The sequence below is a fragment of the Mytilus californianus genome, unplaced genomic scaffold, assembly GCF_021869535.1.
Source record: "Mytilus californianus isolate M0D057914Y unplaced genomic scaffold, xbMytCali1.0.p SCAF_8, whole genome shotgun sequence".
Taxonomy (NCBI): domain Eukaryota; kingdom Metazoa; phylum Mollusca; class Bivalvia; order Mytilida; family Mytilidae; genus Mytilus; species Mytilus californianus.
The window spans coordinates 74854350-74869507 of record NW_026262734.1 but is presented as its reverse complement, the minus strand read 5'-3'; the positions used below and the strand labels follow the sequence as shown (position 1 = coordinate 74869507).

The following is a 15158-nucleotide window of genomic DNA, read 5'->3' as shown; positions in this document are numbered from 1 at the left end:
AAATTTAAATGGGTAATTATGGTTGCCAACTCCATTGGAAATTTGAATTGAGATTATGACCATATCTTGAGGGAAAGAATTTTTTGGGGGAAAAAAGGTGGGGGGGGGGGATAAAAAAAAATTGTGGGGGGTCAATTTTTTCTCATTTCAGATTTCAGAAATTAAAAAGAATTATTCTTCAAATATTATTTTTTTTTCAAATTTCAAATATTGAAAAATTTCAAGAAGTAATCTTTAATTGCACAGCATGGCGCATTAGATTTGTAAAATCTTTGATCACATTTATATATTTGTTATGCCGAATCTAACAGTGTATTTAGATTTTTAATTTTGGGTCCAGTTTTCAAATTGGTCTACATTAAGGTCCAAAGGGTCCAAAATTAAACTTTGTTTGAATTTAGCAAAAATTGAATATATGAGGTTCTTTGATATGCTGAATCTAAACATGTATTTAGATTTTTGATTTTTGGCCCTGTTTTCAAGTTGGTCAAAATTGGGGTCCAAAATTAAACTTTGTTTGATTTCAACAAAAATTGAATATATGGGGTTCTTTGATATGCTGAATCTAACCATGTATTTAGATTTTTTATTTGTGGGCCCTGCTATCAAATTGGTTCATATTGAGGTCAAAAGGGTCCAAAATTAAACTTTGTTTGATTTCATCTAAAATTGAATTATTGGGGTTCTTTGATATTACAAATCTAACCGTGTATTTAGATTTTTAATTTTGGGTCCCGTTTTTTAATTTGGTCTACATTAAGGTCCAAAGGGTCCAAAATTAAACTTAGTTTGATTTTAACAAAAATTGAATTCTTGGGGTTCTTTGATATGCTGAATCTAAACATGTGTTTAGATTTTTGATTATTGGCCCAGTTTTCAAGTTGGTCCAAGATAGGGTCCAGTATTTAAACTTTGTTTGATTTCAACAAAAATTGAATATATGGGGTTCTTTGATATGCTGAATCTAAACATGTATTTAGATTTTTGATTATGGGCCCAGTTTTCAAGTTGGTCCAAATTGGGGTCCAAAATTAAACTTTGTTTGATTTCAACAAAAATTGAATATATGAGGTTCTTTGATATGCTGAATCTAACCATGTATTTAGATTTTTTATTTGTGGGACCCGCTATCAAATTGGTTCATATTGAGGTCAAAAGGGACCAAATTAAACTTTGTTTGATTTCATCAAAAATTGAATTATTGGGGTTCTTTGATATTCCAAATCTAACCGTGTATTTAGATTTTTAATTTTAAGTCCCGTCTTTTAAATTGGTCTACATTAAGGTCCAAAGGGTCCAAAATTAAACTTAGTTTGATTTTAGCAAAAATTGAATTCTTGGGGTTCTTTGATATGCTGAATCTAAACATGTGTTTAGATTTTTGATTATGGGCCCAGTTTTCAAGTTTGTCCAAGTTGGGGTCCAAAATTAAACTTTTTTTTATTTCAACAAAAATTCAATATATGGGGTTCTTTGATATGCTGAATCTAACCATGAATTTAGATTTTTTATTTGTGGGCCCCGCTATCAAATTGGTTCATATTGAGGTCAAAAGGGTCCAAAATTAAACTTTGTTTGATTTCATCAAAAATTGAATTCTTTGGATTCTTTGATATGCTGAATCTAACCATGTATTTTGATTTTTGGGCCCCGTCATCAAATTGGTCCACATTGAGGTCGAAAGGGTCCAAAATTAAACTTTGTTTGATTTCATCAAAAATTGAATTCTTTGGATTCTTTGATAAGCTGAATCTAACCATGTATTTTGATTTTTGGGCCCCGTCATCAAATTGGTTCATATTGAGGTCAAAAGGGTCCAAAATTAAAATTTGTTTGATTTCATCAAAAATTGAATTCTTTGGATTCTTTGATATGCTGAATCTAACCATGTATTTTGATTTTGGACATTGGACCATAATAGGTAAATTAAAAAAATTCAAGTTCTTAGACCACATTCTTTCTGTGTCAGAAACCTATGCTGTGTCAAATATTTAATAACAATCCAAATTCAGAGCTGTATCAAGCTTGAATGTTGTGTCCATACTTGCCCCAACTGTTCAGGGTTCGACCTCTGCGGTCGTATCAAGCTGCGCCCCAGCGAAGCATTTTATTAAAAAAATATAAGGACAAGAATAAATATATACCGGTAATAATCAAGATGGATTAAAATTGCTATCATAATAATCAATGTTACATTCCAATTTTAGGTCACTCATTACAGACTCTCAATCTCTTGGCCAAGAATTTTACCAGATGGCACCACAAAAACAATAAACAAACTTGGTATTCAGTACTACAACAACCTAATAGACGGTCTTCTTGCAGCAGGAATCACACCAATGGTGACATTATATCACTGGGACCTGCCACAGGCTTTACAGGACAAGTATAATGGCTGGCTGAGTGACAGTATGCAGGACTTGTTTGGAGAATATGCTAGGATATGCTTCAGAGAATTTGGAGATAGGGTAGGTGGATCTACAAACTGGAAAAAATGTAACCAGAAATATTTGCAATGTAAATCAGGAAATATTTGTAGAATCTCCCATATTTCATTGCTAGAGTTTTTATATGTACCAACTTCAACAACAAAAAAATGATTCATATATATGCAGCAATTAATCTCCACAGGAGAAAATGTAAATAAATGCAAAAAGAACATGGCATTTTCATAATGTTTAATATTAAAATCTGTATAATTTTCCAACAAGTCTACATTTTCAATTTTGAGATAATAAATTGTAGCTTAGCAAATTCAAACCTTTCTTATCTGTTGATTTATTTCTTAAAATAAATAGGCTCCCACTCCAAAAATATGTATACTGGTTAACCTCTGTCCATCTGTCCTGTGTATCCATCAGTCTGTAACATATATTTGGCATTTACCTCAGAAACACAGTGACACCAACCTTCATCTGGTTATGCCATACCTCTTTATTGTTTTCCTTTGAAATTACACTTCCTGTTTGCTGGTATATACAAAGGGAGCAATAGCTAACAGTACATCTTGGTTTGTCCTCTCCTGGACATGCTAGAGGAGATCATGTTTTTATGCCCCACCTACGATAGTAGAGGGGCATTATGTTTTTCAGTCTGAGCGTCCGTTCGTTCGTTTGTCTGTCCGTTCGTCTGTCTGTCCCGCTTTAGGTTAAAGTTTTTGGTCAAGGTAGTTTTTGATGAAGTTGAAGTCCAATCAACTTGAAACTTAGTACACATGTTCCCTATGATATGATCTTTCTAATTTTAATGCCAAATTAGAGTTTTGACCCCAATTTCACGGTCCACTGAACATGGAAAATGATAGTGGGGCATCCGTGTACTATGGACACATTCTTGGTGGTTCTTACTTTCACAAAAGTTTTTGGTTACACAATCTCTTGGTTTACAATGCAATGGAATTTAGTTTCAAATCATTGTTTTAGACTCTATGTATTGTGAAACATAAGATCATAGCTTTAGAAGAATTGCTGTTATTTGGATAAAAATCAAATATTCTAAACTTGATGTATTTGAAGTGCCTTCTTGTATTAAACTTTATGCAGAAATACTAGAGTTTAAATTTTGAAAGCACAAGATGTATAAAATACTTATTAAACTTTGTTATCAAAAGATACATAGAAGAAATAGCTAGACTACCATCAAAGGTCAGCTTTGCCAGTGGGGCTTAAAAAACACATATTTGGTAAAAATTGAAAAAAAAATTAATAACTTAACAAAATCTATCTGTCTAAAGTTGTGAATGCCTAATTTTTGCTATTTTCAACAAATTTAACATAATTTGACAACATTTCTAAATACATCCTAGTTGTGCAAAACAATGAGTTAATCCCCTTTGCTTTTTCATATATAATCTTTTTACCTGCGTGCTAAAGGTGAAAGCAGGTTTAATAACCACTCCACTCCGTCTTTCTTTGGTACACAAATTTTTGTCAAGCTTTTCTTGACTTCTATGATAGGGAATAATTTTATATTTGGTCTGCAGCTTGATAATGATGAGTTGTACAGTGTAAGCAATTTTTACATAAGCTGTGCAGCCACTTCTTGTTTGTCGATAATTTATAAATTTTACAGGACTCACTATACAAGGAAAATTTTCATCTAGCTTATAAGCTTATAGAAGGGAATGATTTTATATTTGGTCAAGAGCTTGATAATGTTGAGTTGTGGGATGGTAACAATTTTTACATCTGTTGTATAACCACTTCCTGTTCGACGATAGTTTGAAATTTTTCATCACTTGTTATGCAAGGAAAAATTTTATCAAACTTTTCTTGTCTTCTATAGAATTGAATGATCAGTTATGCCTCAGTATACATGTAACCTCAATGAATTGCATGCAACGACACAGGTCCAGATCCTACATTGATCTTGTTCTCATGGAAATAATCTTTGATCTCAAAATTTCCTACATTAAACAATTGAATAGGACAAACAGACTTGCATTAAACCTTATTCAGTTGTGCATTTTGAAGTTCTGAATGTGCCAAGAACATGACTTTTTCCCCTAGAAATACTGCCTTATTCTTTGTTTTTGCGGGAAAATATTTTTATGTCAAACGCAAATTAATTTTTTCATTTAAGATTTTTAGATTGATACTTTCAAGAACACAAAAAATACTGCTTATTTATATATAATATTTAAAAAAACATACACAGATATTTCCATTTTTGAAGGTTTTGAAAGTGTTCCTTTAATTTTTCAGGTAAAATTCTGGATTACATTAAATGAGCCTCGTGTTGTAGCTACACAAGGTTATGGTGATGGGCACATGGCTCCAGGCATTATAGGACCGGGAACTTTTATGTATCAGGCAGCTCATAATCTTATCAAGGCCCATGCCAGAGCTTACCATATCTATGATGAGGAATTCAGATCTCTTCAGAAAGGTACCTGCACTGTAATGCCATATGTTTTAAGCTTTATTTGTAGTACCGAATTCAGGCTTGTATAGTCCACGGTTTTATTCTCCAAAATTGAACCTGTCATACAGGGGTGAAGATTATAGAGTACGATAAGCAAGAAAAAAGAGAAAATCTCAATTTCACAAGGTTTGTTTACATTCCGCCATGTTTGTTATTGAAATTGTAGAGGGCACTCTTATCATTTTCAAAACTAATAATTTACCTAATCCATATTAATATGCAATTTTTATTCAAAATCTAATATTAACTAATAAATTTCAAAATTAAATGCTGCATTACAAATTTCTCGTTTCTTTTCACTACATGCATAAAATAAACTGCCATCCGCTTGAATTTAACGGAACAAAAAAAGTGTGTAAGTAAGCTGGGAACCAGCTTATGCATAACGATGTATAAACTACAAAATGTAATTGGTTATTCGTTTCATTTTGGTGTTTCATACTGATGCATGTGTTTCGTTAATGTGATGGATATGTTAAACATTATTTAACTTAAGCATGGAACTGTTTTACTTTAAAAGTAGTATTCTATATCTATTAACTATTTTCCGTACAATCTCACCATATTTTTTTTCCAATTGACATGTGCTATTCGAACTTCCGGTTAAAACGAACACAAGTTCCTCAATTGTTTTTTTTTTTGTGATTTTGACTTATTTTAACACTCGTGAAGTGTCATAGAACCAATTACAAGCATTTTAACTTTAACTCAATGATGGAAAAAGGGTTTTTCCATGAAAATACTGCAAACGATCACACACGATTTGAAATTACCGGAGTTTCATAAGACATTTTCGACCAGTTACAAAAAGGTTTTTTACCTGAATTATTGTGACAAGAAGGGGGGTGTTGACAATGTACCAGTGTGAACTATATAAGGCCGATTACGGTACAGTAGAACCTTGTTTTGTTGAACTGGGTTATGTTGAAAAAATCAGATAATTCTAGGTATTTTGTCAGTCCCATAAAATTCCTGTTTGTCAAAAGCCTTTCTAACTCTGATGACTTGCTGGATTCGAAATCTTGGTTATATATCTAAGTCCCTTAAAGAAAAAAAAGCTCACGATTTAACTCTGATGTGTTGAAGTTCGAAGTACAAGACAATTTGGAAGGAAAATGATACTTTTCAAGTTCAAATTCTGAGATGTGGTATGATTGCTAATGAGACAACTATCCACAAAAGTTCAAATGAAGTGGATGTAAGTAATTAAAGGCAACCTTACGGCCTTCAACAATGAAAAAATCTATACCGTATAGTTGGCTATAAAAGTCCCAAACATGAAAAATAGGAAACAATTCAATTGAGAAAACAAATGACCTAATTTATAACAAAACAATTTATGAAAAACAAATATGACAGACATGAACCAACAACAACCACTGAACTACAGACTCCTGACTTAGGACAGGCCCATATAAAATGTGGTGGGGTTGAAAGTATGTATGGATATAAACTCAGAATTGAAAACTTAAAAATTCCTTTTGGGTTCAAAACTTGCATCAGACCTGGAATTGAAATAAGGTTCTCCTGAAGGATTGGGATAATGTATGTCGGGTTATTTTCATGTCATGTTCACGGTTTTGGCTTTAGATTATGCAGTTAAATCTTGGCTGTGTACATTATTTGTGTTTTATAACTTGGTACAGTTCATTTAAATGGACAATGAAATGTTCATGTTTGGTAAAGTTTGTGATAAAATTCCTACCTTGAACAAAGTAAAACTTAGACACATTTGAAAATTTTAAGATATACATTTTTAAAGTGCTCTGTCTATAAATTTAACTCTGCAATCAAAGCCAGTAATGATATAAATTAGTAAATTAGGTAATATTGTTCAGTAAGACACAAAGCATTATAAGAAATACGTTCACAGTCATTTGTGAAATACTTAGCTGAAAATAACCAACCAGTGTTTAAGGGGGAGAATCCTCTTTTTTCTTTAGGGGAAATAAAGGGGGCTTTTGATAAGTGATTAAAGACATTTATTGAGGGATCTTTTTTTATTTCTATCATTATCTTTAAGCAAATTTATATTTTGAAATTCAAATACTTCATTAGGTAAAACATGCCTGATGACTTTCTTTCCATTAACTGATACTGTTATTCATTGTATATAACTGTATGACATTTTAAAGGAGTCATGTTTTGTGGAGAAGTCTTATAATTAATTGTTTAAGGTATAAGTTGGTTTGTGAATTTTGTTAGGGATCAACTTTTATGCTTTTATTCTATATTTTCTAGGCAAGATATGTCAAATACTATTGTTTTGTCCTTTGAAAGGAAAAATGCATATCTTTAATCATGTTAATGTTTATTTATTCCATAACAATTCTGGTATTATCAGGTAAAATTGGAATAACATTGAACTTTGATTGGCATGAACCAAAGGACAAAAATAATCCAGACGACCTTGAAGCCTCAGAACTAGGGAACCAGTTTTGGCTAGGACAGTATGCAAATCCAGTCTATTTGAATGGGGACTATCCAGAGGCCATGAAGGTCAAGATTGCTAATAAGAGTATACATCAAAATTACAATACAAGTCGTCTGCCAGCATTCAGTGATTACGAAAAAAGATATATAAAAGGTAACACATAATCATTTTTGAATTCCTATATTTATTCATAAAATTTCAGTTATACAGACACTACTTGAATTGCTTGACATTTGTAGTCATTATTCAATCAAATCTCCAACTAGTCTTTTAAATAGAAAAATTAGAGGTCCATAAAATGTAATTTTTCTAACCTATTCATGTTTCAATCCTACAGCATGATTTATTGAGCTGTCCTGATTATCAGAGGTAAAGCTTTTATCTTGAAGTGCTGAATTCCTGTAACATTTGAAAGTTCTCATTATATAAAAGTTCAAAGTGATACCAAAGTTTGTAGTGAATACAAGAATGACAACTATTTATAGTGTCATTAATAATAAAATTGTCAATTGTATTTTAATTGGTTGTAGACATAGTAGGTAGACTTCAATAATTCTTTGTGTAAGGTATCCAGTTTGCCAGACATCCTCAAAAATAAGAAAGGTACAAGAAAAACAAGTACTCTAAATTTAGAAATTTATGTGATGTATTTATCATTTTGAAAATTTTGATATAGGTTTTGCAAAAATAAACTCTCATTTCAAACTTTGATAGCATTGATTGTATTTGGCATTTCCGAAAATCGTAAAGATTAATATAATATTTTTGTTCATTGTTCAACAATAACAATAATAAATACATGCAAGTATATTTGAATTTGACAGTAAATATATTGTTCTACCATATTGCATTCCCCTTAACCCACCATCCATCCTTCCATACGTCCAACAAATATTTGCATCACCAGGTACAAGGTCTTCATACGGAATGCCAAAAACATTAAAGCCAAGGATGTATAAGACCTGAAAATGTGAGGAATTATATGACCAAAAGGACATAAAAGGATTACCAAATTCATCTACAGTCAACTTCAAATGAGGGAAATGGAACCTTAGTTTTTAAATTCTTTAGAAATTTATCAACAAAGAAAACAACTGAGCAGTACGACTCTATATTTGGTCATCAGCTTGGCTAAGTGATAGTTGTTTATATATGAACACTTTTGGGATCTGTCAGACTAACATGCTTCCTTTTTGCCAAATCTGAATTTTTTTCAATATTTTAAATGAACTTTAAATTTTTTAACACACATTTTTCCAGTATTACCAAATACAATGACTTCATATTTAGTCAGCAGCTTGGCAGTGATGATTTGAAACATGTGAATGGTTTTTAGATCTGTAAGACATGCACTTTTTTCCTCTTTACAAAAACTTTGAATTACGAGGGAAGGTATGCTTAGCACAACAATCAGTGCATTAGAAGTTAATTATTTTATCAACTATTTTCTGTTATTTATTTGTTAAGGTTTGTTTCAGGCACCTCAGATTTCTTTGGTTTGAACTTCTACACTTCAAATCTTGTCTCGATGAAAGATAAACCAAGTTATGTAGTAGATTATAATGAGGATCCAGACATCAATTCTGTGAAGGATCCATCATGGCTTGGGTAAGGTTAATGGTTAAAAAAAAGCATTTTCATTCATTTGATTTTTGATTAGATATATAATGAATATTAGAAATATGCTGTGTCCCAATATATGTGCATCATAGTCTCAAATTTGTTATTTAATAGACTGAGATACTTACAGAAGGTTGGTGGTTTGCCATTCAAGAGATTTTTACCCTTAATCATAGGTGTCAATTTTCAAAATCTCCAAAGGGGGAGATTTATCGTATCATTGTTTTCTGTGCCATATCATGGGCTACTTACTGTAATTTGTAATAACAACATAATTGAAAGTTACACATTTTATTTTGACGATTAACATTTAGTTAGATTTTTGATTGTTGTACATATCAGCAGCTGATTTAGCAGCTTTTAACTGACTTCAGACAGTTCAAAGCCATAGTAAGCCACTTCTGTGTTTTGTTTACATATTAAAATGATTAAATTGTATCATTGTGAAGTTCACTGCTAAATTCAGCTGGATTCTTTTCTACTTTGAAAAGTCATTTCAACTTCAACATTACTGATCACTTGGCCATATGAAATCGAAAGCTGAAGTCCATTTTCACTTTCATAATAATACATAATAGAAGAGAAAGGATATGTGGTATCCATCCATGACATCAAATCAGTATGGGCTCAGCAAAAAACACAAAAAGCAAAGGAACAGCACTTTTATTGCATTTATAAATTTACTTTCACTTTCATTTTAATACATGGTCTTTTTTTCCCATTTGTCCAAGTTCTGTTGTGCTCATCAAGTGTTCTTCACATGGTCTTTATAGTACAATTGTGCCATGGTGCTATCAGAATATATTTTTTATAGAGTTTATTATAAATGGATTTATAGAAGATTATAATGCAATTTTCAACGGCAAAAATTTACAGTCAAATCTAAAATTGACATGTCAAAGCGAAGGATTGAGCTGCGATATTGAATTGCTGGAATCAACAAATGTTTAATTTATACAATATAATTGAAATAAAAACTAAACTTCCTCAAAAACATCGTTTTAAGGAGATGTTATTCCAATTTGAATGGTACATGAAACAGAAAAACCTTCAGTCAAAGTTTTCATTTGTACGAATATGAATACTTAATTAAACCAAGCATCAGCCCAATAAGGGCATGTTACATCATAATGATTATAAATAGGCGTAAGTAAAGAAACAATAATGATAATGATAATATGAAGTTCTGTTAATTTTTGTATGATGTCTTGATTTGCCATGACATTTTTAGGCCAAATCTTTCATGAAATTTCACAGAATTTATTGTTTTTATTGAAACATAGTTTCAAACTCTATTTTAGTATTTCTTTTTGAAATGCACTAGGAAAGGAATAGGCATAACAATAACAATAACTGTAGTAGAAGAGTTGTTGTCTTTAATTAAGGGTGTTAGCTTCTCTGTTTCAATTTTATTATTTTTTTTTAATTTAATAACAAGCTTTTTAAAAGACTGTTATAAATTGATAGTATATAAATATAGAAACTAAAAAAGCAGAAAAAATTGAAGGGTCCGTGTGCTTGTATTCGAGATATAAGCCATTGAAAATTTGACGGGAAATAATTCTCTCTAGATTTTTCATACATTAAACATTGGCACCTTTTTTCTTTCAAAAACGATGAAAAAATAACAAGGATTTTATAAGATTTTCAAAGATGACATTTTAAACTATATGTAATCAAATTATCGAAAGAAAAGTAGGGGTTTGTGGGCAAAATTTTTTAATGGCACTACATTGATAAAACCAGAGGATTTCGAATATCTGGCAAAAATTCAAAAACAAGACGAGCGAACATCCTTAAGGGAATTTACTGTCTGCTCTGCTACACAAATCCAGTAAAATAGAATTTTGAACTGTTAAATCACCAATTGACAGCAGCAAATCTTTTAATTACAGTACTGTTATTCCTGAAATTTCGTACCTGTAGGGGCTTATTATGCAATTTATCTTTGTTATCTTCAGTTTAGCATTGAAACCTTCTTGTGGATATATTTACATGATGTCTAAATGTCTCATAGTTACAATAATGTTTACATTCATTTATTACATGAACTGATAATTCAAAAGACTGCATCTGTTATTTTGATTGCTAATGAATGAACAAAAATATTTGATTAGTAATAGTTAAAGTCATTTCAGTAAATGCTGCCTTCAAATAAGGTGAACAGAATTTAAAATGTGATGGTGGTTAATGTGGTCTGTAATACTGTGCAGTACTTTTTGTGATTCCTGTTATTACTTATTATATGTTATTCTAGTCAGTTTAATACATGTACATATTCTTTCACTTTTTTATGCCACACTTATGTCTCTCTGTCTGTAAGGCTATTCATCCATCCCCTATCAGGTTGCAGATTTGGCCATGTGGTCACATCAACTTTAAGAGTAGTACACATGATAATTACGATGTGAACTTTTTAAAATAAGTACCAAATTAGGGTTTTGACGCAGATTGTGTGGTTCATTGAAGATGGAAATGTGCCATTGCAAGTGGCACATGTTTTCTTATGGACAAATATTCTTGTTTCACAATCAAACCTGCCAACACACCAAATCTAGGATGGAGACTTTCTCAATTTCCTTAAATATAACCCTGTGGACCAGTCACCAGCAAGGGATGTTAAACTATCTCTTTGACCCCAATTCTTCCTATTTTCACCCCTTTTCATCATTTGAGTTGTTTTTAAAGTATTTTCTGTGATTGATTTTCACTGTTTTGCAAAAAAATTGGTTATCTGCATAGTACAGAGACATATCCCAGGTCATCAAGAATGTTGTTTTAACTTACCGTAATAAATCCATGTAAAGAAAATTATATTTTATCTGTTTGTGCCGAAATGTTAAAACACTTTGAACATTATTACAAAATTTTGAATGATAAAAGGTTGTCATGCATAACATCCCCCTTAGTGGGAATTGAAAGAGGGAGATCTCTCACTTTGTAGCTACAAATTGTTGGCAGGCATGCACAATTGATGATATAACATTACAAATTCTGAACTGATAGTACATTATAAGAAAAGATCAGATTTTGTTATAATATTTGTTCTTATTTTAGGTCTGGATCTTCATGGCTAAAGGTTACACCATGGGGACTAAGAAAAGGTCTAAACTGGATAAGAAATCACTATGGAGATGTTCCGGTATATATAACAGAGAATGGTATCTCTGACAGAAATGGAAGTCTACAGGATGATCATAGAATATACTATTATAAACATTATATCAATAATGTACTTAAAGGTATATAAGATATGTTATTTTTTTAATTATTTTTTTAAAATTTGATTTAACCAAAAGGAAAAAGTATTATTGGCATAGATAGATGCTCTTCCAAAATTATATTTGGCTGTATGAAAGTGGGTAACAAAGGAATTTATTTTAATCATAAGTTAAATGTATATGAGATTATCAGAGGTCAAAGGAGAAGTGCTTTTGGTGTCATGTTTCATCCCTAAAACAGAGATGGAATGTCAATTGTGGAATAAAGTTTCCTACAGCAAGATCAAGAATGTATAACAGAAAATAACACTTTCTAAATTTGGTGGTCCAATTTGCTTTTCTTTGAATTTGGATTCATCTTCATCAGTCATGCTCACAGCCAAAAATAAGTCTTGCTATGGAATTCTTAAAATTAGAAATCTGGTTATGCTGGAAAAAACAAAGAAACTTAAAAGCAATAAATACATTGCTTTATATGACCTGCTGTTGACAGCAAATTTGGTTGTGTAGAAATCTGAAAGATAAATTATCTTTACCGTCAAGTATCTTCTGGTTATAGTCAACCACATACCTGCCAACTTTCACGATTTAGGCATGAACTACACAACTTTGACCCTTTGTCATGATTGCACTATCATGATTGTGAAAAAAAAACTCTAAAACACAATTTTGTGAAATTCTATAAAAAAAAAATTATTGTTCTGATTTTGAACTTTTCCCAAGGGAGACAATTGTGATCAGCCAATTAAGGTCTGTGTTTCACATGGTCACGTTAATAAGCCAATCAAAATCGTTGTTTCTTGTGATTATTGCAAACATGCAAAAATTCGAACTAGTTTGGAACTTCTGAGTTGTATTCCTTTTTAGCTCACCTGGACCAATAGGGTCCGTTGTCCGTTAACCTTTACAAAAATCTTCTCCTCAGAAATACTGGGCCAAATAAAACCAAACTTGGCCTAAATCATCCTTAGGGTATCTAGTTTAAAAAATGTATCCGATGACCCCTGCCCATCAACCAAGATGGCCGCTATGGCTAAAAATAGAACATGGGGGTAAAATGCAGTTTTTGGCTTATATCTCTGAAACTAAAGCATTTAGAGCAAATCTGACAATGGTAAAGACTGTTCATCAGGTCAAGATCTATCGGCCCTGAAATTTTCAGACACATTAGACAACCTGTTGTTAGGTTGCTGCCCCTGAATTGGTAATTTTAAGGAAATTTTGCAGTTTTTGGTTTTTATCTTGAATATTATAATAGATAGAGATAAACTGTAAACAGCAAAATTTTTCAACAAAGTAAGATCTACAAATAAGTCAAATGACCAAAATTGTCAATTGACCTCATAAGGAGTTATTGCCCTTTAAAGTCAATTTTACACAGTTTTTCCTGAATTTTTGTAATCTTTTACAAAAATCTTCTCCTCTGAAACTACTGGGCCAAGTTAAACCAAACTTGGTCTAAATCATCCTTAGGGTATCTAGTTTAAAAAATGTATCTGATGACCTTGCCCATCAACCAAGATGGCTGCCATGTCTTAAAATAGAACATAGGGGTAAAATGCAGTTTGGCTTATATCTCTGAAACTAAAGCATTTAGAGCAGTTCTGACAGGGGTAAAAATGTTCATCAGGTCAAGATCAATGTGCCCTGAAATTTTCAGACGCATCAGACGACCCATTGTTGGGTTGCTGCCCCTGAATTGGTAATTTTAAGGAAATTTTGCAGTTTTTGTTTTTTTTTTTATCTTAAAAGTGCACTAGCTGTCAAATTCATGTTCACCGATTTGACTCAAATTCTCATATTTGTTATATAACAATGTAAAACATTTATCCAAATTATAAAAAATCTAAAATAAACAATTTACAGGGCATAGGGTTGATAATATGTAGCTTCGTTTTGTGTGTATTTTAGTCTAAACGCCATCTAATTAACTGTCGAGTTGACCTCCCGAAAACCACTGATGCCCATATAAGGGATATAAACATAAATAAAGATATAAATAGATAGCACAACTCGTGCAATTGGATTCTTCTAGGTCTATTTAATTTCATTTATAGATTAAAAATATATGTTAATCATCATTTTTACCTGTATAAGAATGATTTTTTTTGAGGATCAATTCAGTCAATTAAATGAATTACCTTTGTTAACTTTCAATGTTGACATTCTTTTCCTATAAATAATCAAACATGCACACAATTCATGCGTTATCCATCTCTAGCTAATGGGTTAAATTGAAGTTCACATGAATACGGATTCAATGAGGTCGAATTATTCACTTGCAAGTGAATAATTTTATCATCAATATTTATTTGCTTATTTTGACAAAATTAGACAATACTGGCTGCTAAAAGCGAATTATTATTTCACTATTACACTTTCATTAAAGATTGAACAAAAAAAATCATATTTTATAATTATTTTATATCTCGTAGCTAGTGCCCCTTTAAATATTATTATAGATAGAGATAAACTGTAAACAGCAATAATGTTCAGCAAAGTACGATCTACAAATAGGTTAATATGACCAAAATTGTCAATTGACCCCATAAGGAGTTATTGCCCTTTATAATCAATTTTTCGTAAATTTTTGTAAAAATCTTCTCCACTTAATCTACTGGGCCAAATAGAATTAAACTTAGCCACAATTTTCAAAAGGGTGTCTTGTTAGAAAAATGTATCCTATGACCCTGTCATCCAACCAACATGGCTGCCATAGCTCAAAATAGAACATAGGGGTTTACTATAGAAGTCTAAGGGAAAATTGTAAAAAAAAAAACAATTTCAAATGGTCACAACTTGAAAATTAATTTAAATAATGATAAGGGGTCTTCAGTAACTATTATAAGACTACAATGTGATGACCTGCTTTTAATTTAACTACTGGGCCAAATTAAACCAAACTTGGCCTCAATCATTATTAGAGTATCTAATACTATTAATTATGATTTTTACCTTAT

At 31.4% G+C, this 15158-nt stretch overlaps 1 protein-coding gene across 1 annotated transcript in view; it reads left to right on the top strand.

The window, feature by feature from the left end:
* The window catches only part of LOC127712470 (lactase/phlorizin hydrolase-like), a 113787-nt gene that overhangs the window by 80344 nt on the left and 18285 nt on the right, over positions 1-15158 (top strand). The window contains exons 27-31 of the mRNA XM_052218913.1: positions 2208-2468; positions 4704-4887; positions 7268-7510; positions 8836-8965; positions 12035-12219. Of these exons, the coding sequence (XP_052074873.1) occupies positions 2208-2468; positions 4704-4887; positions 7268-7510; positions 8836-8965; positions 12035-12219 (1003 nt within the window). The remainder of the gene's footprint in view (positions 1-2207; positions 2469-4703; positions 4888-7267; positions 7511-8835; positions 8966-12034; positions 12220-15158) is intronic.